This window comes from Sceloporus occidentalis, unplaced genomic scaffold (assembly GCF_023333645.1).
Source record: "Sceloporus occidentalis isolate IW3139 unplaced genomic scaffold, rSceOcc1.0.p SCAF_5, whole genome shotgun sequence".
In the NCBI taxonomy this organism is placed as follows: domain Eukaryota; kingdom Metazoa; phylum Chordata; class Lepidosauria; order Squamata; family Phrynosomatidae; genus Sceloporus; species Sceloporus occidentalis.
Genome location: NW_028316985.1, coordinates 36,141,871 through 36,162,083, shown reverse-complemented (window position 1 = coordinate 36,162,083; position 20,213 = coordinate 36,141,871). Strand labels below are relative to the sequence as shown.

At 41.4% G+C, this 20,213-nt stretch overlaps 1 protein-coding gene across 5 annotated transcripts in view; it reads right to left on the bottom strand.

Annotated features, from left to right (window-relative positions):
* The window catches only part of LOC149311955 (voltage-dependent T-type calcium channel subunit alpha-1I-like), a 199,199-nt gene extending 195,637 nt beyond the window's left edge, over positions 1 to 3,562 (bottom strand). For 3 of the 5 annotated variants that reach the window (XR_016281523.1, XR_016281524.1, XM_089528233.1), the window contains exons 1-2: positions 3,458 to 3,552; positions 2,924 to 3,057 (exon numbers count right to left, since the gene is read on the bottom strand). Coding sequence is in view for 3 of the 5 variants with exons in the window: in XM_089528233.1 (XP_089384359.1) it covers positions 2,924 to 3,057; positions 3,458 to 3,550 (227 nt within the window). In the remaining 2 variants the exon portion in view is untranslated. Of the gene's footprint in view, positions 1 to 2,923; positions 3,058 to 3,457 lie in introns of all 5 variants that reach the window. The other 2 variants (XM_089528234.1, XM_089528235.1) reach the window with 1 other exon arrangement.
* Between the last annotated feature and the right edge of the window lie 16,651 nt (positions 3,563 to 20,213).

Genomic DNA, 20,213 nt, shown 5'->3' with positions numbered 1-20,213 from the left:
ACAATTAAGAAATCACACAGGTGTAAAGGATGATATAATTTAGAAGTCTTGGGAGCCAAGGACAAAATTAAGGAATGTACATTGGTAACACCTGAGACTTGTTACATGTACAAGGTGATCAGATGATGTTCATGGGTTGGACTTGAGTATGGGATGAACAAAAGTTAACCAATCATTGTGAATGTACACACCCACTGGGTGGTAATTGTCTAGTGGGTGGTAACAAACATTTGCTATAATAATTGCCAGTTTTGCTAATGTAACTTGTGGGTAGTTGTGGAGTATTGGTAGAGTGTAGAGATATTATGGATTGTTGGGCATATAGAGATAGTAACTGTATATAGTAGAATAAAGTAGATCTGTTATCTAAGACTACTGAGTTGTGTTGGTGTCTTGAGTGAAGATACAAGAACCAGCAGAATCCTGATGGTGTTTGGAGACATCTGAAGAAGAAGAGTGAGAAGGCTTGGAGAAGATTGTCAGGGTCTTCAGCCTATTCTCAGAAAACTCTGCTGCTTTGGGAGAAAGCAATAACCACTGACCAAAGCTGGCCAGCTCAGCTTCATTAACAAGGTGGTGAGTTACAGCCTGAGGTGAAGAGCAACAACTCCCATCATCCCTGACAACAAAACCTCTGAGATGGCAACAAATTATGTGTGTTAATTTAAAATAAGCCTTCAACTTTGTGCTAGGCTGCTAGGCTGAGTACAACAAGCATAGAACTGGAGATGCTTTTCATGCTATGTAGCTGTTTTTACACTGAAGTGTGAACTCTTCATCCGTTCATCCACTTAGTTTTAGAGAAGAATGGCAGATGATTATTCTCTTTTACAGGAAAAACTATGCCCTCCACATCGTTAATATGATAAAAGAATCCATTCTCCAAAATTACATCCACCAGAGTAGGCAGTGAAAGCTCACCAAACATTTAACTGGCAAATCCTTGTGGGCTCTCCGACTGGTGTGTTGAGACACGTGAAGTGGAAACCAGAGCTGTACTATAGCAACCTCGCTGTTAAAAACACTCAAATGTCAACATATCCCTGTGGTGTGCTTAGGTGGGCCAAAAGGATGTAAAGGCAGAATCACAGTGCTTTTTCTTTTCTTTCTCCACAACCCATTTTTGGTTCTTAAACAAAGATGCTCTGAATGCCAAAGGTCTGAAAAGGGAAACAGCAGTTATTTGAGCAAGAAGATTCCTCTTTGCTCCCACCTATCTTACTTCAGCTATTTGTTTTTCCCCAGTAAGTGCAAGTAATTATGCCTAGATAGGAGCCATATATATTGCAGCCATCTCTAGAGTTGACCTCTGTTTCTACCTGATCTATGCATAGTGTGTGTATCCATTTTCAAGCTGCCTGTCAGCTTACGGCAACTCCATTAATTTCACAGGGTTTTTTTGAGGCAAGATAAATGCAAGAGATGGTTTTGCCAGTTGCTTCCTTTGAAATATAGCCTACAGCATCTGGTATTTGTTGGTGGTCTCCCATCCAAATACTAAGCAGAGCCGGCCCTGCTTAGCTTCCACTATCAGACAGGATCTGGTGCCTTTAGAGTATTTAGGCCAGAGACATGGTACCCTGCCCCTGACACTGGGAGACTTAAGGCCAAAACAGACTGCAGAAATAATTCATCTTGAGACCACTTTAACTATCCTGGCTCAGTGCTAGGGAATTTTAGGAACTGTAGTTTGTTGTGGCACCAGAGGTTTCTAATAGAAAAGGCTCAATGCCTCACAAAACTACAGTTCCCAAAATTCCCTAGCACTGAGCCGGGGCAGTTAAAGTGGTCTCAAGCTGGATTATTTCTGCAGTCTGTTTTGACCCAGTCTCTTTGACCAGGATGGGCAGGATATATGGTACCCTCTCTACAAAATCTAACCATCCTGGTCAGAGAGACTGGGAATCCCAATGCTGAAAAGGTCAACATGTTGGCTGGAGTTTGTGTAATTGTCCAGTAAGGTATCAAGTTTCCCTGTGGGCAGTTTCCTCCCTTTTGATTGTTGTGTCTTAAAATGCATCTTGTTTCCTTGGTTGCACCACACTGAAGGAAGAACTAAGCCAGTCCTTGCTGCACTGCGTATCCCTGGATTCTATTTGTTGTCACATCTCAAGAGACAAAACCCAGAAACTGGCTTATATATTTGGAAAAAAGTGTAGTGTGTACTTTTTACTTGGAAAGTAAGCTAACAGTCTATGATGTTTTCCCCTTAGAACAACATTGTAAAGTAGAATGTTGTGATTCTTATTTGAGAAATAGTAAGCTAATTCTTATTTTAGAGTATTAGATAAGATTCTAATGATCAGAACCAAATAAGCTTCTTATTTGAAAAATATTAAGCTACTTGCTAATGAAAATTCAGTGAGCTGTTCTGTTTGATTGTTTCTGCCAACATTTTATTTGCAGTTCTTGATTTTGCAACATATGGGAAGCTACAAAATGAACTATCAGAAATCTCAGTGACATAGGCCTGTTACAGACTGCCAAAATAAAGCTGCTTTGGGTCTCTTTGGAGGTATGCTATTTAAATGATGCATGGGTCCTAAGAGTCCGGAGATTGTGGCAAAGCAACACTCCATTCCTAAGCACTGGAGTGCAGCTTTGGTGCAACTTCCGGATTCTTAGGATGCACGCATCATTTAAACAGCATACCTCCAAAGAGACCCGAAGCAGCTTTATTTTGGCAGTCTGTAACAGGCCATAGTGACTTCATTTCTCCTCTCCCTTGAAGTTAATGAAGAACAATGATGTTCATGTTACACAAAAGGGGACATATATTACTGTGTTTCTTTACCTGGTCCAGTACTGTATTCAAAGCATGTTGAGACAGTAGCCAATTGCCATTGCTGGAAACACTGATTCAGTTATGCTCATAAGAAGGTGAAGAAGAAGGCAAAGAAGGATGGTGAAGGCAGGAACTTACCCAGCCATAACAATAAAGAAATCTAGGCGGTTCCAGGTGTCTCCAAGATAGCATTTCTTGCCAAAGATCCCCAAGGCCACCATCTTCAGCACCATCTCCATAGCAAAGAAGATGAAGATGAAGTCATCAAATACCTGACAGGGCCATTAAAAAAGTGAAGTGGATTTTAACAAGCATTCATTGCCAATTTTACAACTGTACTGCTCTGGAAACTAACAAGTGGCATACAGGGACTTAATATCATGATTCCTCTGTACTGCATCTCTGATAGACTTTTGTATTGGCCTGACAACATACATCTCTTTCACCAGTAATATATTCTAATTTTGCATTGGAGAGCTCAAAAACAGATGTGGGAATAAACACAAGGGAAGATCAGATGTTTAGATTCTAGTTTGTGATGGAACTTGTTTTCATGCGCTTTAGCTGATGACTAATTGTTTCAACAGAAAACACCAAAAGGACTAATGGGAATACTGATCAGGACCTCATCAGTGGCTCACACATAAACATTCGGGATAGGGAGTTACTTACCTGCAAAATTTGACATCTGTTGGAAAGGCAATCCATATCATCACAGGGCTGGTACATCCCAAGAGTAACACAGTTCAGTAGGATCACCATCATGCTGACACATTCAAACCAAGTAGAAGAAAAAACCGAGTCAAGGAAAAAAGTCAGCTACAAACCATGCAACCAATGCCTCAGACTATTCATCGCCTAAACCACCATACTATATTCCCCAACCACAGACTGAACTGATACAGTCCTGGAACAAACTTGTTTTATCCAAACTAGGTGTAGCAATAATATTGTTCCTGGGCTACCTGTGGTTCAGCAAAGAGCAAGCCTGAATGCTGTTCCGTGGAAAAGGCATTATTTATCCTCCTCAGATAAAAATCCTTCATCAAAATTTGTAGACCAAAAAGCAATTTTCACAGAGAAATATACAATTATGGAAAGGGAAGGGCCAAACCTATCATTACTGTGCGCAACCATTTCAGGTGGCAGTCAGATGCTGGGAGGCAATAGTGCAGCCCTGCACACATTTCTCCTCAGCTCACTAGCCATTCCTCTCTGTGGGAGGACAAGGCTGAGTCGGTCATATGGCCTCTCCTCTTCCCTCTACACTTGACTGTTGCCTCCAGGAACACTGGAGAACATATCCCATTGCCATTATAAACATAAATTTCAATTACCAATCCAGTTTGCTTTTGTATGTTGAACTGTCATGGGTGGGGACATTACCATCTTCTTCTTTGCCCTAAGGTAGCACAACATTGGACCAGCTCTGGGCTGAAGTGGTGCAACCTAGGAACAGTTTTACTGCCTTATCTCTTGTTTGTCTTATTTTACTGCCTTATCTATTGAACTACTTCATTTGTCACTCTTGGACAATCCAGTCAAGGCAGCACAGAAGAAAGAAAGGTTGGGGGAATAAATAATTTAAAACACCGCCATATATAAAAGGCAAATCAAAAGGCAATATTCAACAGGGAAACATCTATTGAGAAATCTTTTCAAATCAGAAGTAACAAGCAGATTATCCCTGACATTTTGCATACTTACATTGCAAAGACTTCAGCTCTGTAGGATTAAATGAGCAGAATTAATTATTGTAAGACTGTTTTATTAAGTTTTCCTAACAGGTAATACAGAAAACAATAAACAGACCTGTTCTATCTTCCCATAGATAACAAAAGGTATTACAATTACAGCTTACAGTTACCCTCACCCTCCCTGGTTGCTCACATTTATTTTGGTTCACCTAGAACAAAAGACAGATGGCAATGTGTTCTGAGCCAATTAATACAAACATATAGTTTGGTGTTTATGTGGCCTGCCCCAGTTCACAGGTTCAGTTTCCAAATATGTAAGTACTAGCAACCTGTATTCCATAAATAGAATAAAGTCATAGTTCTTGTGTATGTTGTTGTGTGTCTTTAGGTCACATCTAATTATAGTGGCCCTAAGGCAGAACCTATCACAGGGTTCCCTTGGCAAGATTTGTTCAGAGGTGGTTTGCCTTTGCCTTCCTCTGGGGCTGAGAGAATGTGGGTTCCCATGGCTGAGCATGAGAAGACCAAACCCTGGTCTTCAAAGTCCTAGTCCAGCATGCAAATCACTTCACCATGCTGGCTCTTGAGTTTATTTATTCAATATTAATAATATTATCCAATATTAATAAATGCAATTTTTAAAAACCTGTTCCAATTCTCCAGGTACAGAAATGTGCTATTTCTAAAGATTAATTCAATGTAACACAACACTTAATATAATATAAGAAGAAACCAAGGCTAAAACGTGTTACTTTTGGGGACTACATCCCAGAATCCTCTTGTCACCATGATCACTGGGGTAATGTAGAACTTGTACTCCAAAAGTTTTTTTCTCCTTAACTCTAGAAGAGGCCCACTACACCAGGCAAAAAAGCTTACCTTGTTCAGCATCTTTGTTTCTTGTATGGCCACCCAGAAAACAAAGCATCAAGACATGAGGACAATGCCACCCTCTCTATGATTGTCCTCCCTAGCAACTGGTACTTCCTGAGAGTTGTGCCTCCTCCTGGACTGCTGACTGGCCCCGACATGACCAGCCTACAGGCGGCATATAACTATCATGTCTAGTAGCTAGAGGAAGGTATTTTGTGCTTTGCACCCTGACTAGAACACCCCTCTCCATTTGTCCATGAAAGAAGTGGCTGGTCTTTGTTCCAAAAGCTAGACAAAAGATGGTGCATTCCATTTGGAAGTGCACTTTGAATTCTTCCAATCTAATATCCTGGACCAGCTACACCTTCCTCCTCTGAATTGCCTCCCACCACCTCTCCATCAGTAAGCAGCAACCAGAGAAGCCCCTCCTGAGATTTGACAGTTAACACAGAGAGAAGGAAGACCCAGAAATGTGTACATTGAGCATTATGCTGTGATGTAGGACTGCGGCCCTCATCTTCCTTGAATGTATCTATCCCCTTTAAAGTTATCTGTGCTAATGGCCATCAAAATAAGCTGTGTTTGTTAATTCCATTTTTCAGTTATGCATTGTGTTACATGTCCAGAAATACTTTCTTTTCTCTGCCCCGAATCTCACACCATTCAGCTTTACTAGATGAAGCTGGGTTCTTGTATTATGAAAGGAGGGAAAACAAATCTCCCTATCACTTCATCCACATGATGCAGCATATGCCTCTGCCAAATCCCCATTACAAACTTTCCCCCAAAACTATAAGCTCCAACATACTAACCTTTTGGAGGAATGTTTTTTAGCCTCCTGATCATTTTGAGTGCCAGTTCTGGCATAGCGAATTAAGAGTTCTATTAGTTACTAATTCATCATATTTTATGCTACTCTATTATTATGTTCACACCCCTCCTTTCCCCTCAAGGCAGATGATGAGTTTAAAAGAAATACAAATAAAAATATAGGTGGAATTAAAACCATTTAAAAATTGATTTAAAAGCAAAGAGTAAAAGTAGGTCACCAGAAGAAGTGCCCTTTTCTTGTAAAACAAATCAGCTCCCTAAAGCCTGCTGGAATAAAAAAAAGTCTTCTTCACCTGTTGATAATGGGATAGCAAATAGCCCAGCTGCACTAGGAAAAGCCCAGAAATGCAACCTGTTTCAAATTAAGATCCATCTGTACTGAAACACAAGGTTACATTAAACTGGGCATGTTCTTGGAGAACATCTCCCAATTCTATGACTCCACAATTAGTGACAGAACCCTAATAACAATAAGATGTTTTAATGCATCTGTATCCTCTCAGACGGGTTGTTCCCACTTAAGATTTGAAACGATTTAAAATACAACGTTTTTAATAAAATCGATTCAAAATAACACTGTTCTTATCCCGCTATCCGAATCGCTTTGTTCATCGTTCCCATCTGTTTGTTTAAATCGAAGTTTTTACCTGCAAGCGTTCCTACTTGGCATGAAATTGGTGTTTAAATAAAGCGATTCTTCTCCTCCATACCTTATTTGGAGCTGTCAATCAATAGTACGTCAGAATGACGTAACGTTAATCCGGAATATTTGGAAGCGATTTATCTTTTGGCATCGTTTCCATTTCATTGACAGCCAGGGAGAATCCCTTCAGAGAGCACAGAGATCAATGAAGGAGGCTGCTGGCAAAAAGCGAAGCTCTTTCCAGAGGAACTATGGGATAGGTTTTGGAGGGCAGCATCCTTTCTCCCAAGACAGCCATAGAGAGCACAGAGATCAATGAAGGAGGCTGTGGCAAAAAGCGAAGCTCTTTCCAGAGGAACTATGGGATAGGTTTTGGAGGGCAGCATCCTTTCTCCCAAGACAGCCATAGAGAGCACAGAGATCAATGAAGGAGGCTGTGGCAAAAAGCGAAGCTCTTTCCAGAGGAACTATGGGATAGGTTTTGGAGGGCAGCATCCTTTCTCCCAAGACAGCCAGGGAGAATCCCTTCAGAGAGCACAGAGATCAATGAAGGAGGCTGCTGGAAAAGCAGGGAGGGAGCACTCTTCCCAAAGATTCTCTTTCCAGGGTTGGAGGAGAAGGCAGATTCCATTTGAGAAATGGAGGGAGAAAGGCTCTATTCCCCCCCCCCCCCAATTGATCAGAGCCCTTCCTTGCCTGGGCGAGATCAGATGCCTCCTCGCGAGGAGCTTTCCCTTCCCTGCCTGGGTGAGATCAGATGCCTCCTCGCGAGGAGCCTTCCCTTCCCTGTCTGGGCGAGATCAGTGCCCAAGCGGGCAGGGAATGTCTCCTCGCGAGGAGCCATCCCTTCCCTGCCTCTCCTCCGTTAGAAATGGGCTCTCCCCACACAGAGGGGAGGTTGCAATCCACCGGGGGAAGCCTTGAGCAGCCGGGACTTCAGGTGTTTAAAGCACTGAAGAGATTAAGCGCCTGTAAACCATTAAAATAAAAAATAAAAACAATCCTTATCTCTTATTGAAAGACCACAGCGGACAAAGGGGTGAGGGAAGCAAAAATGGCGACAGCCAGATGGATGGGGACAGAAAGGGCAACTCCCCCAAGGACAGCCCCATCGCACTCCGCTCCTCCCATTCATCTAACGCTTTCAAAGGCTGTCGTTCCTATTTAAATGCTCCAGTTCCTAAATCGAATCAATGGAAAAACGTAGGTCAGACCCTAGTGTTTTTTTAACACGTGTTAAATGAGGAAAACTCGAATCAAAACTTTATTCCGCTCTACAATTCGATTTGTAGTGGAGACGATTGCGGGTTGCTCTAGAACCGTTCTAGGTTTAAATCGGATCCTAATAGGAACGCCACTCCTTGGATTCGATTCAGAACGCGGGGTTTCACCTAGTGAGAACAACCCCTAAAACAACAGTCCCGGGCAATTAGATAGGGAAAATGTAATAGGTTAAACTGGAGGAAAATGCCTCTCCTGTAGTGGATGCCAATGAAGAGACACTGTTGCCTGCAATTTTTCTCTCTGTGTCTTTCACAAGAAATTAGGGGGAAATAATTTCTTCGAAGAGCTGTATTGGAAGGAATAGCTCACTTGGTCCACCTAAACTGTTATTTTGCTCCTAACAGTGACCAATGTTGGATGTTATTTCCATGATGGCCTTAATTATCCTACACTTTAACTAGAGGAGAAATTTCTTTCCTTATCTCAGCTGGTGATCAGTAAATATCCTAAAGCATGAGGATTGATAGCCCTTGTAATTGTTTTCCTAGCTACTGCATGATGTCCCTGAAGATGCTTATCAGCAGAAATGCTGAATCCTTCATTTTTGGAGGTTCATACAAAGATAGCTCCTAATAATCAACAGTCAAAGAGTCAATTCATCTTTGTGTTCTTTTACAGATTACACAAGAAAATTCCTTTGTATTTATTTTTAATTTGTTGCCCTGTATCTTTCACCAAATACCACTTCACTTTGTACAGAAAAAGGTTTTACGAACACAAGAGGGCACAAGTGCTTATTCACACGCCTTTCTATTGTTAGCTATTCTGCCCTGATTTTTTCCCCCTTTCCAAATTGAGCCACATCCTAAATCCAGATTTACATTTATGCTAAGGGTTCTCTAAATTGCTGCTGCAGAGACAAGCTGCCCTAAATTGGATGAAAGTGCTTTAATGCCTTTTGTTTTGCAGCTTATACATTTAAATTTAGTTTAAATGAGAATAAAGCCTCGATTACGGCTTCGTGTAAAGAACTATGGAAACCCATGAATATTACTGGCAACATTTAGACAGATTAAAGGACATGTTCTGGCTGGCTTTTAGCAATATGTGCAACACTGAGGAAGATGCAAGATACCCTGGGGTCTGCAACTCAATGGGAATGGCAAGTAGGGCAAGCTAGATGCAATGAGAAGGGAGGGAAAAGAGTAATGTGACAACGCTTTCATGAATACATCTATTGGTTTACTTGCTTCCAAGCAGGTTTACGTTCTAATCCCATAGTTATAAAAGATGAAGTTCCACTGAATTTAAGTACCATAAAATTCATAAATTTGCCCTAATTCAGTTCAAGATTATGGATGTGGAAAAGCTAGCATCCTTGTGGATATTTTCTCCCCCCCCCCCCCTATAATGCTCACCAGAACTTCAGCCAGTTACATTTTGAACCACAATCTATAACCCCCTCAGCCTGCAGTGCAGTGATCAGGCTGAGTAAAGGATTTTGGAAGTTATAACCTAAAAAATAACATACATACATGACAGCCCACTGGGAAGAATGTACATGTATATGTCAGTCCATGGCTGTATGCTCATTGCATGCTGGAACAAAGTTCCTGCCTCAGTGATATTCTGAGCATATGAAATTACTTTGCGTATTTAAATGGCTGGCTATATTCACTGCATGTAAAATAAGTGCTGTTTTTTGAGACTAAAGGCCCTTTCATACTATAGATGCTAGTGCTACAATTCTATTTTAATTGCCCTAGAAACACTGTATGGAATCCTGACATCTGCAGTTTAAGGAGCATCTCAGCCAGGTTGCTCTAGTGCCTCACCAATCTACAAACCCAGGGACTCCATAGAAAGTTGCTAAAGCATACTGCTAGAACTGGTCAGTGTGAAAAGGGGACAGTATCCAAGCAAAGAAGGGACCCTGCCCCTCCTCTCCTTTTTCCCCTGCTGAGTTGATAAACTACTTGAACGCTTTGATTTCAGTTTGCAGCAATTGAAGCAAGCTAGGACACAGAAGTGAAGTAGGAGGAGGAGACAAAAAACAGGACATGTTAAAAGCAGCTGAGAGTGGGATGGCAGATGATTATCAGGAATGGCCTGAGCAAACTAGGGTAGTTAGAAGGTATAGAGGTGGCAGTACTCAGTCACAATTCCAGAGTCCTTGAAATATGTAGGTTCTCCCTTGGACTTATTTTACTGGAGTAAATATATATGTGGGTAAGGAATAGGAAACTTGCAATCAAACTACAGAGTAGAATTTGAATTATTTTAATATAGTTTATTTTTTAAATAGAGTTCCCTAAATCCCTTGGCCAAGAAGACCAGAGGGAGTTGTAGTGCCATAGTGTGTCGACGTTTAAAGCCCTCCATGGGCTGCCCCTCCTTATTTATCAGACCTTCTTTCTCCTCACCTTCCCACTCGGGCCCTCTGTTCTGGTAGTCAAAGTCAGCTGTCCCAGCCCAGGATTTCCTCTGCCCCGTCTAAGATTCGCCCCTTCTCACTTGCTGCCCCTCACTCCTGGAACCTTCTTCCTCCGCGAGCAAGGGCCATCACTTCTTTAACCAACTTCAAAACGGAGCTGAAGTCCATCCTGTTCAGAGAAGCGTTCCCAGGCATTGCATGATTGTCACTTGCTATCTGATGTTCTTTTTGTTGCCTTTTTATTGAACCATTTCCTGTATTGCTATTATTATTATTATTAACCTTTATTTATGAAGCGCTGTAAATTTACACAGCGCTGTACATACAATCTTTTAGTTAGACGATTCCCTGCCCTCGGCTTGTATTTTATATGTATTATCTTATCATTTCTTAGATTGTATGCCATAGGCAGGTTTACTCTTTTATATTTATTGTTTTTATGTACAGCGCTGTGCAAATCTACAGCGCTATATAAAGAAATAATAATAATAACAACATATATCACTTGCATAAGCTCTAGTGGAATTCTGGGAAGCTGTAGATTTTTGACATAAGGACCATGCAATATTAATTAATGTCATTTCACAATAAGAAAGCTTAAAACAAGGGACTTCTTTTAATCAGAATGATTTCATCATCTTGAATGCCTGGGAAGGCTTTTAAACTGGAACACCCTCAATTTCCAGTATCTGAAAACTTGGAATAAACTTGCATACATTTTCTCTAGAAGAGAAGCTGGCCTCATCTCCGGTTTTCCAACACAAATGTTTCAGAAGCCAAATTGAACAGTTGTATGCCTTGCATTCTGCTAAGGAGAGGCAAGCATAAGATCTTCTTGTAGGAATAAAGTAGTACACTAACACTTCTCTATTTTCTGTTCAATCTAGAGCCTGAAAAAGTTTATTTTGGAAACCACATTTCCCAGAATCAACTCAGCTACAGCATGCCAATAGCCATGCTGGCTGGGAAATTGTGGAAGTTGTGGACCAAACGTGATTTTTTCCAAACTTTAAATGGCTCAAGTGCAGCCTTTGATGCACCTTACAATCTTGTCTGTTTCTCAGAACACCTATAACTGAGGGAGAAAAGAATCCTCGATAAAGAGAAGTATATCTGGCCATATTACTATTACAACTTTATAATAATATGAACCTACTCTTTATGGAATGTGTATTTCACACATATTACTATGGCCACCTTGAATCCCATAATGAGAGAAAGACAAGATATAAATAAAACAAGGAAAAATAAAATAAATATCCAGTAAAGTTGTATTAAAAGTTCCAATGAACTGAGTGGGGATTTCTCCTAGGTAAGTGGGAATACAATTGCAGTCTACATCTTTGAACCTCAGGACTTATACATAATTTGTATAACTAGTAGATGTTTAATTGGATGTATAGTTTACATTGGACTGCAATCAAATTTAATGTATGATTTAATAACAGACTGACAGGATGCTGTGGTGGTCTGAGCGCTGGACTATGACTTTGGAAAACAGGGTTTGCATTCCAGCTCAGCCATGGAAACTTACTGGGTGACCTTGGGAACATGACACTCTCTCAGCCTCAGAGGACGGCAAAGACAAACCCCCTTTGAACAAATGGTAGGAAACCCCCATGACAGGGTTGCCATAAGCTGGAAACAAGGTGAAGGCAAAACAACAATGCTTTCATGCTTTAAAAAAAAACATTTGTATTTCATATTATTTTAGATGCTCTGTTTTTATTTATATTTTAAGCTGTTTTCAGGGGAAAAGTGGAATAAAAGAATACCTTAGTTAGCAAGGCCTCTCACAAAGAAACCTTTTACAAAGTCCTTTTATGCCCATTCATGCCAATTTCCCCCCTTCATCTTCTGCCTAACTATAATTTTTTAGCAGAATTAGCATTGGGGAGATGGTGAGGGAGGGCTGAAGAAATGCATACTTTCAGTGTTGGATGTCTGCAGCAACCAAATCAATAAAAGCTTATGCTCTAGCCAATCTTACTGTCGGTTTGTGTGCCTGTCTACAGCAGGCAAGGTAAAATGCAGCTGCTTCCAAAGTCCCTTACTGAACATGTATGAAGAGCCTAACAAAGAGAAAGGGGCAAGCAAATAAGCCTGCTTCACCAGTTCCCTGGTGAAAGAAGAAGTAATCCTTGGATGCATTTTAGAAGAAACCTTCAAATGGTCTTTAGAAGGTTCAAAATTAATGCACATATCATATGTGCATATTGTTCATTTTGAATAAAACATTTGCTGAAACATGTTGAATTGCCCTTCTTTTTTGGAATGTGGGAAACTATTCCTGGTAGCTGCTTTGAGAAGCAAGGTGGTGGGCTACATAGACCTCTGGTTAGAATTAGCCTGGCTTACTCATGTTCTTAATCTCAGAATTGGCTTCTGTAAATTAGAATTAGGTGAAATCCAGGGGCAACCTAGGAAACCTCTTCTTTGAAAATCCTCTAGTGTTGTGAAACCTCTTTTGGCTTTCTTCAAAATTTCTCAGGCAGTTTGATGGAGGAACCACCACCAACAACAACTTGCTTAGAATTTAACTTGAGGTGAAAATTTGGGAAACACACATGTGGAAGGAGGATGACACAGTCCAGTACTGGAGAATCATAAGATGTTTGTTTTTCCAAGGAGAAAAAATTAGGTCTCAAGGCAGTAAAAAGTAAGCAAATAAAAAATAAGCCATGCAATAAACCATCACAACCAGTGGGCCTTTGCAGGTGTTGGCATTCTCAAGAGGGGCTTAACATGTCATTCAGTGTTCTTCTCCCATCCAGCCACAGTTTGTTCCTTAATAAATGTTGGGGGTCATTTGCATGACAGTTTGAGTCACACAGCTGAGTCACCTGCACAGTTTCCTACTGCCAAAGGTTGAATTGGCTGTGTAAAATCCAAGCACATGTGCCAAGGCGAATCATATTTGGATTGATTACTGTTTCTCGGGCTACTGAAGCTGTCATTTTTTGTGCAGTTATGAGCAGCACTACCTGAAAAGCAGATACTGGCTCAGTTCATTGTGTGGTGAGCAGCACCGGTCCTTGGCTGCTGCCACACAGCAGAATTAATGCAACCTGACACTGCTTTAACTGTATTGGCTCCATCCTATGGAATCTTTGTACTTTATAGTCTGTTGTGGCACCAGAGGGCTCTAATAAAGAAGGCTAAATATCCCACAGAACTACAAATCCCAGAATTGCGTAACACTGAGCCATGGCAGTTAAAGAAGTGTAAAATTGCATTAATTCTATAGAGTAGGTGCAGTCATACACTATTTTATAGCATGTAAAAGTTAGAACAAGATGACTAAAAGGTGTAGTAGGACTGGGCTTAAATGCCAGGATGGTGAAATCCAGCATATTTGAAAGCATGCCACAGATGGCGGCTACTCTATAGCTGAAAAATGAAACATTCAGGTCAAAAAGTGCCTCCCTCCTACTCCTGTAGGCATTAGGAGAGAATGGAAAGAGAATTAATTACATTACTGTTAGCAACAGGGACTCTCTCTAGTCACCACAACAGCAACTTGAACTTGTCCTATAATCTCTCCTGCCTCCTCAAAACACACTTTCCATTCCTCTGCCCCTCCACCCCATTCACATGTGCAATTAATTTCGACTGTTGACAAAGCTGGTATTCAAAATCCGTATCATTCAGACAGAGGTTCCATTGTTAATTAACTTTCTTCAGTTCAATTTTTCTAATTAGCAGTGAACTTCCTTCCTGTCATTCTCGTCAACCCAGACTTCGGGCTTTATCACATCAGCCTGTTGTCTCGCAGCAATTACGTTGTTTAAGCAAATGGAAACATGCTGGTATGGTAACAATCACTATTACACCTTCTCTCCAATTCTGCCATGGTGCCGCTTTGGTGAGGCAGATTCTCACAATCAGTCTTCCACAGTGTCTCACTGACCCCACCTTCCTCCCATGTCTTCCCTGCATAGCCTATCCACGCCATTTTTTTTTCTTTTTGACACAAATGCACAATTCAGCAATTTTGATGCTTCTCAGAGACATCATTTCACTCTTCTGATTGAAATCACACACATACTCAATGTGGCTTATAATCTTTCCACCTCATTCACATGTTTTTGCAGTGTGTCTACCCATTCATTGGTTCACACTGGTTGTTTTTATTTCATTCATTGGTATTTGTTTTATTTTTTCAAATTTGTTTCACTGTAATTGCCACATGCTCATGACTTACCACAGCAATGCAATCATGAAATCAAAGCAAAATATTTTTTTCTTAAAAAATGAATTATCAGGAAACTGAGTAAAAACAATGTTGTTCCTGTGCACCATGATGTCCTCTTTGTCTGGACACAAGTAATGGAGTGATTTCACCCTGCTTGGGGACAGGGAGGGGGAGAAGAGGAGAACCAGACCCACTCACACTGTAGGACCCAAATGATCGCACCAGTGCAGTACTTGAACAACAGCAAAAATTGAAGCCATTAATGGGTTTTCCAGTCAATGAAAGGATGCACTCCAATGATGATGGAAATGCAATGCAACAACAGGAGAGTCGAGACATTGTGTGATAAGGAAACATCAAACATGGAACCAAGCCATAGCAGTCATTCAACAATCTGTCATGTGGTAATGCCCTTCACTTCCCTTGGTGAGAATCTCTTCTGTTGTTTCCCCAACACCCTCCTCTTCCTGTCTTGGATTCATTGTTAAGGCAGTGTTTAGATGCATTCAGAGGCACAGAAGAGAGCATGATCATTCAATACAGAACTGGATGCCATAGCTGGGATTCAGAGTCTGGAATAGTTACCTTTTGATTACAATTCTCAGAAACCCATAGTTACCCATGAGGGATTTTGGGAACAGTAGTCAAAGGCCCTGAGGAGATGGGCCAGGGTAGCATGGGCCAAGCCTGGAGCCCTGAGGACCAGTCCTTCGGCTGGAGGATGGCCAGGTGTTTACATGCCTGCCCACCCCTGCACCATGGACGTGCTATTGCCATGTGCCCCTTGCCATACTCCTCTGTTGCAGTTTGTGGGGGAAAACCGATCACCACATCTGATGGGGAAATGGGGTGCTTGGCCACATGATTGCTGCCAGGTACCCCAATTCCATGTCAAACACAGTGATGGGGGGAGGGGCTTCTCACTAACAACAGTGACTGAGTAATATAAGGGCTGTGGGGGTTCTGTCTGTTTTCCTGGAGTTTACTGTGGACTTTCCACAAAACTTGTGGCAAATGAAGGGTCATTTATACCTGTGTTAAAGCCCCTTTGTCCCGAGATCAAGCCAGGTCCACCTGATTCACATCCAGTCTGCCAGATCTGATCCCAGCTTGGGGCTAATGGCTTGCATCATCCAAACAGGATGACATGAAGCTGGGGTGAACACAGGTCTTTTGGTCCATGTGGACAGCCCCAAATTCTGGCAGGCATTATGAAAATACAAATTAAAAATAAATAAATAAGACAACGCAGGATATTTTGTTGTACAAGATCAGACTGGCAGTCTGTTTAGACCAGCACATTGTTTTTGATAGTGTCATGCACCAGATGGTTCACAGAGAAGTGAAAGGAAATGTGTTGTAAATGATTACATAATCACTCACCATGAGGGAAAGGTTCTCCATACACTCTTATCAGCCAGTACTTCATGTCCTCAAGGGAAAAAAATAGTATAGATCTTATTTTATACCTTTTGGTCATCTCGAATGAAATATGGAGTGTTCACATTACACTCTATTTCCTCGTTTTCCAAGGTTCTTGTTTCCAGATGATAAAACTACCCCATACTTTCAGTGCTTTGATCACCACTGCAGCTTCAAAAGTGCCCTATCTTATCTCCATGTTATGGAAATGAACAAATAAAATGATGGTCTAGAAAGGTCATTAATTTTTCTTCTTCTTCTCAGTAAAAAGTGACTGCAGTTGGTTCCATCTGAAAGAACATGGTGTGAACCAGATTTATAATTCCTTTCCCATTTTAGTGACAATTAATATTGCCAATTGCCTCTCGCCTTTCTCCTCAGCTATTGATTGGCTGGGATCCAGCTGTGACTCTAATAAGACCACCATTTATTCTGAAATATGTGTCAGAGCTTTGGGCTTTCAACTACAGTTAAAAAGGCTTGTGCCCATGCCAGATGGAGTGCCGCCACCTAAGAAAGTGGAACAGAGATTGCAAATACACACATTAGTATTAGGTCCTGCAGCACATGGATAAGCCAAAATTGGTTTTAACCTTTTTGATAAGTTTTCCGATTTCTAGCAGCTTAGTTCATGGATTGTTGACATTATAGTCCAGAAAACTGACTGTTATGCTTACACTTGAAATCCCTTTTTAGACAAAGGTTCTTGGATTCTTTCAAAGAAACCCCACTTTTTTCTTATTTTTTTTAAAATTTCTCCCTGACTACAAAATACCAGCATTTGAACTGTGTAGCCCTGCATCCTCCCGCAAATGTCCGTGTCTTTAAGAATTCATGTCAGTGCCAAATGGTCCCTGAACCGTGTGTTTTTTACATACATAAGCATATTTTAAAAAATGGAACTTAGAGTAGAGAGATCTAGAGCGTTGCTTTAAAATTAAAAGCTAACACATTAGTGTTAGCTCATTCTCTCTTTTAGTCGTTGCTTGTCACTTTACAAGTAATGCTTTAGTCATGCATTATTAACACAATACTTTTTAATTCTTTTTTCCTTAATCATAGAATCATAGAATCATAGAATCATAGAATCGTAGAGTTGGAAGAGACCACTAGGGCCATCCAGTCCAACCCCCTGCCATGCAGGAAATCCAAATCAAAGCATCCCCGACAGATGGCCATCCAGCCTCTGTTTAAAGACCTCCAGGGAAGGAGACTCTATCACCTTCCGAGGAAGTGCATTCCACTGTCGAACAGCCCTTACTGTCAGGAAGTTCCTCCTAATGTTCAGGTGGAATCTCTTTTCCTGTAGCTTGCATCCATTGTTCCGGGTCCTGTTCTCTGGAGCAGCAGAAAACAAGCTTGCTCCCTCCTCAATATGACATCCTTTCAAATATTTAAACAGGGCTATCATATCACCTCTTAACCTTCTTTTCTCCAGGCTAAACATCCCCAGCTCCCTAAGTCGTTCCTCATAGGGCATGGTTTCCAGACCCTTCACCATTTTTGTCGCCCTCCTTTGGACACGCTCCAGTTTCTCAATGTCCTTTCTGAATTGTGGCACCCAGAACTGGACACAATATTCTAGGTGGGGCCTGACCAAAGCAGAATACAGTGGCACTATTACTTCTCTTGATCTAGACACTATACTTCTATTGATGCAGCCTAAAATAGCATTGGCCTTTTTAGCTGCCGCATCACACTGTTCACTCATGTTCAACTTGTGGTCCACTTGGACTCCTAGATCCCTTTCACATGTAGTTTCATTCAGCCAGGTGTCACCCATCCTATATCTGTGCATTTTGTTTTTCCGCCCCAAGTGCAATACCTTACATTTCTCTGTGTTGAATTTCATTTTGTTAGCTTTGGCCCAGCTTTCTAGTCTATTCAGGTCATTTTGAATCTTGATCCTGTCCTCTGGGGTATTAGCTATTCCCCCTAATTTGGTGTCATCTGCAAATTTGATAAGTATGCTCCCAATTCTGTCATCCAGGTCATTGATAATGATGTTGAATAGCACTGGGCCCAGGACAGAGCCCTGTGGGACCCACTGGTCACTTCTCTCCAGGATGAAAAGGAGCCATTGTTGAGCACCCTTTGGGTTCGGCCGGTCAACCAATTACAGATCCATTTAACAGTTCCTTTGTCTAGCCCACATTTTACAAGCTTGTTTGCAAGAATGTCATGGGAAACCTTGTCAAAGGCCTTACTGAAATCAAGATATACTATATCCACAGCATTCCCTTCATCTACCAAGCTGGTAATTTTATCAAAGAAAGAGATTAGATTTGTCTGGCATGACTTGTTTCTCTGAAACCCATGTTGACTTTTTGTGATTATGGCATTGCCTTCTAGATGTTCACAGACTCTCTGTTTAATGATCTGCTCCAGAATCTTTCCTAGAACTGATGTCAGACTAACTGGACGATAATTGTTGGGATCCTCTTTTTTCCCCTTTTTGAAGATAGGGACAACGTTTGCCCTTCGCCAGTCTGCTGGGATCTCTCCTGTTCTCCAGGAGTTTTCAAATATGATTGCCAATGGCTCTGATATTACTTTTGCCAGTTCTTTTAATACCCTTGGATGGAGTTCATCTGGTCCCGGAGACTAATAAAGAAATACTCTTAAATATATAATGCGGCTCAGTCCTCTTCCCAAAAGTAATATTTTGGAAGTAATGAGTAAAGGCTACTTATTACATCCCAAACATGATAATGTTCCCAGTTTGACAGAGTCCTTCTCTAGGTTAGTTGCACACTTCCAGCTCTTGGGATCCTGTCACTATATCCTTGGGATCTACATACTATGCAAGTGGCTGTGTTGATTTGCAGGTTCAGCATGACTAGTTCTCCCTTTCAATGTTTAAATGAAAATAGGCACAGTTGTTTAAAAACCATCAACATGATAATGATTTATTATATAACAATCCAACTAAACGTAAACTCCCTGAATTCTAAGATATAGCTGTCTTAGGCACGGTACAGAGCGCCAAACGAGGCACCTCCCCGGCGCTTCTCTTTGCTCTGCAGGAGTGCCGCAGTAACCAAATTGTGCAGTGCTGCTGCGGAGCAAAAAAGGAGTGTCTGGAAGTGGCTCCTTTTTGCGGTGGCGCTGTGATGCAATGTCATCATTATGCACCACTTCTGGTGGGTGCACCGCAGTTGCAGCACATCCATGACGTGTGAAGGTTGTAGTGTGTGTGGGCGCTCCACCCACCAGGCAACCCTCACACGTGACAAGGGCGCCGCAAGAGGAAGAGAAGCAGACGACATCGGACAAGGAAGAGAAGCAGACGACATCGGACAAGGAAGAGAGTTTTGTAGATTTAAGTCTACTTCCTCAGATGCATTTGGTCTGAATATACATATTCCAAGCTCCCCAAAACCCTATTCAAATTTTATCAATTCTTTCTGTTCATAACTGGTCTCCACTCTAACTGACTTAACTAGGACTGCACCTGCACTGCAGAATTAATTCACTTTGACACTGCTTTAGTAGCCTATGGCTCTATGCTATGGAATTCTGGGGCTTGTAATGTTTTCAGATATTTAGCCTTCTTTGTCAGAGAGCTCTAGTCCCACAGCAAACTATAAATCCCAGGATTCTATACAATGGAGCGGTATCAAACTGTATTAATTCTGCAGTGTGGCAGCAGCCTAATTCTTTTTCTGGCAATCCTCTACATAATAGCCTTTTCCCCTACAGGCAACCTCTGTTGCATTCACAAGGCTGTGATTGTCTAGCTCCAGCCAGGCTTGCCCAACTTATCTCTTCACACCAATTATGTTTTTATTTCATAAAAGAAACATCATTATGCTCTTAGTATCACAAAAGGTAATATATTACAGGTGATATCATTATTGCTGGTAATATAGTACCTGCAATACATTACTAGGAGAGCTAGTGTGTCATGGTGGTTTGAGTATTGAATGATGACTCTGGAGACCAGGGTTCGATTCCAAGCTCAGTCAGGAAACCCACTGGGTGACCTTGGGCAAGTCACAGTCTTTGGGGAAGGCAATGACAAATCTCCTCTGAACTAATCTTGCCAAGAAAACCCTGTGATAGGGTTGCCTTAGGGTCGCCATAAGTTGGAAATGACTTGAAGGCAC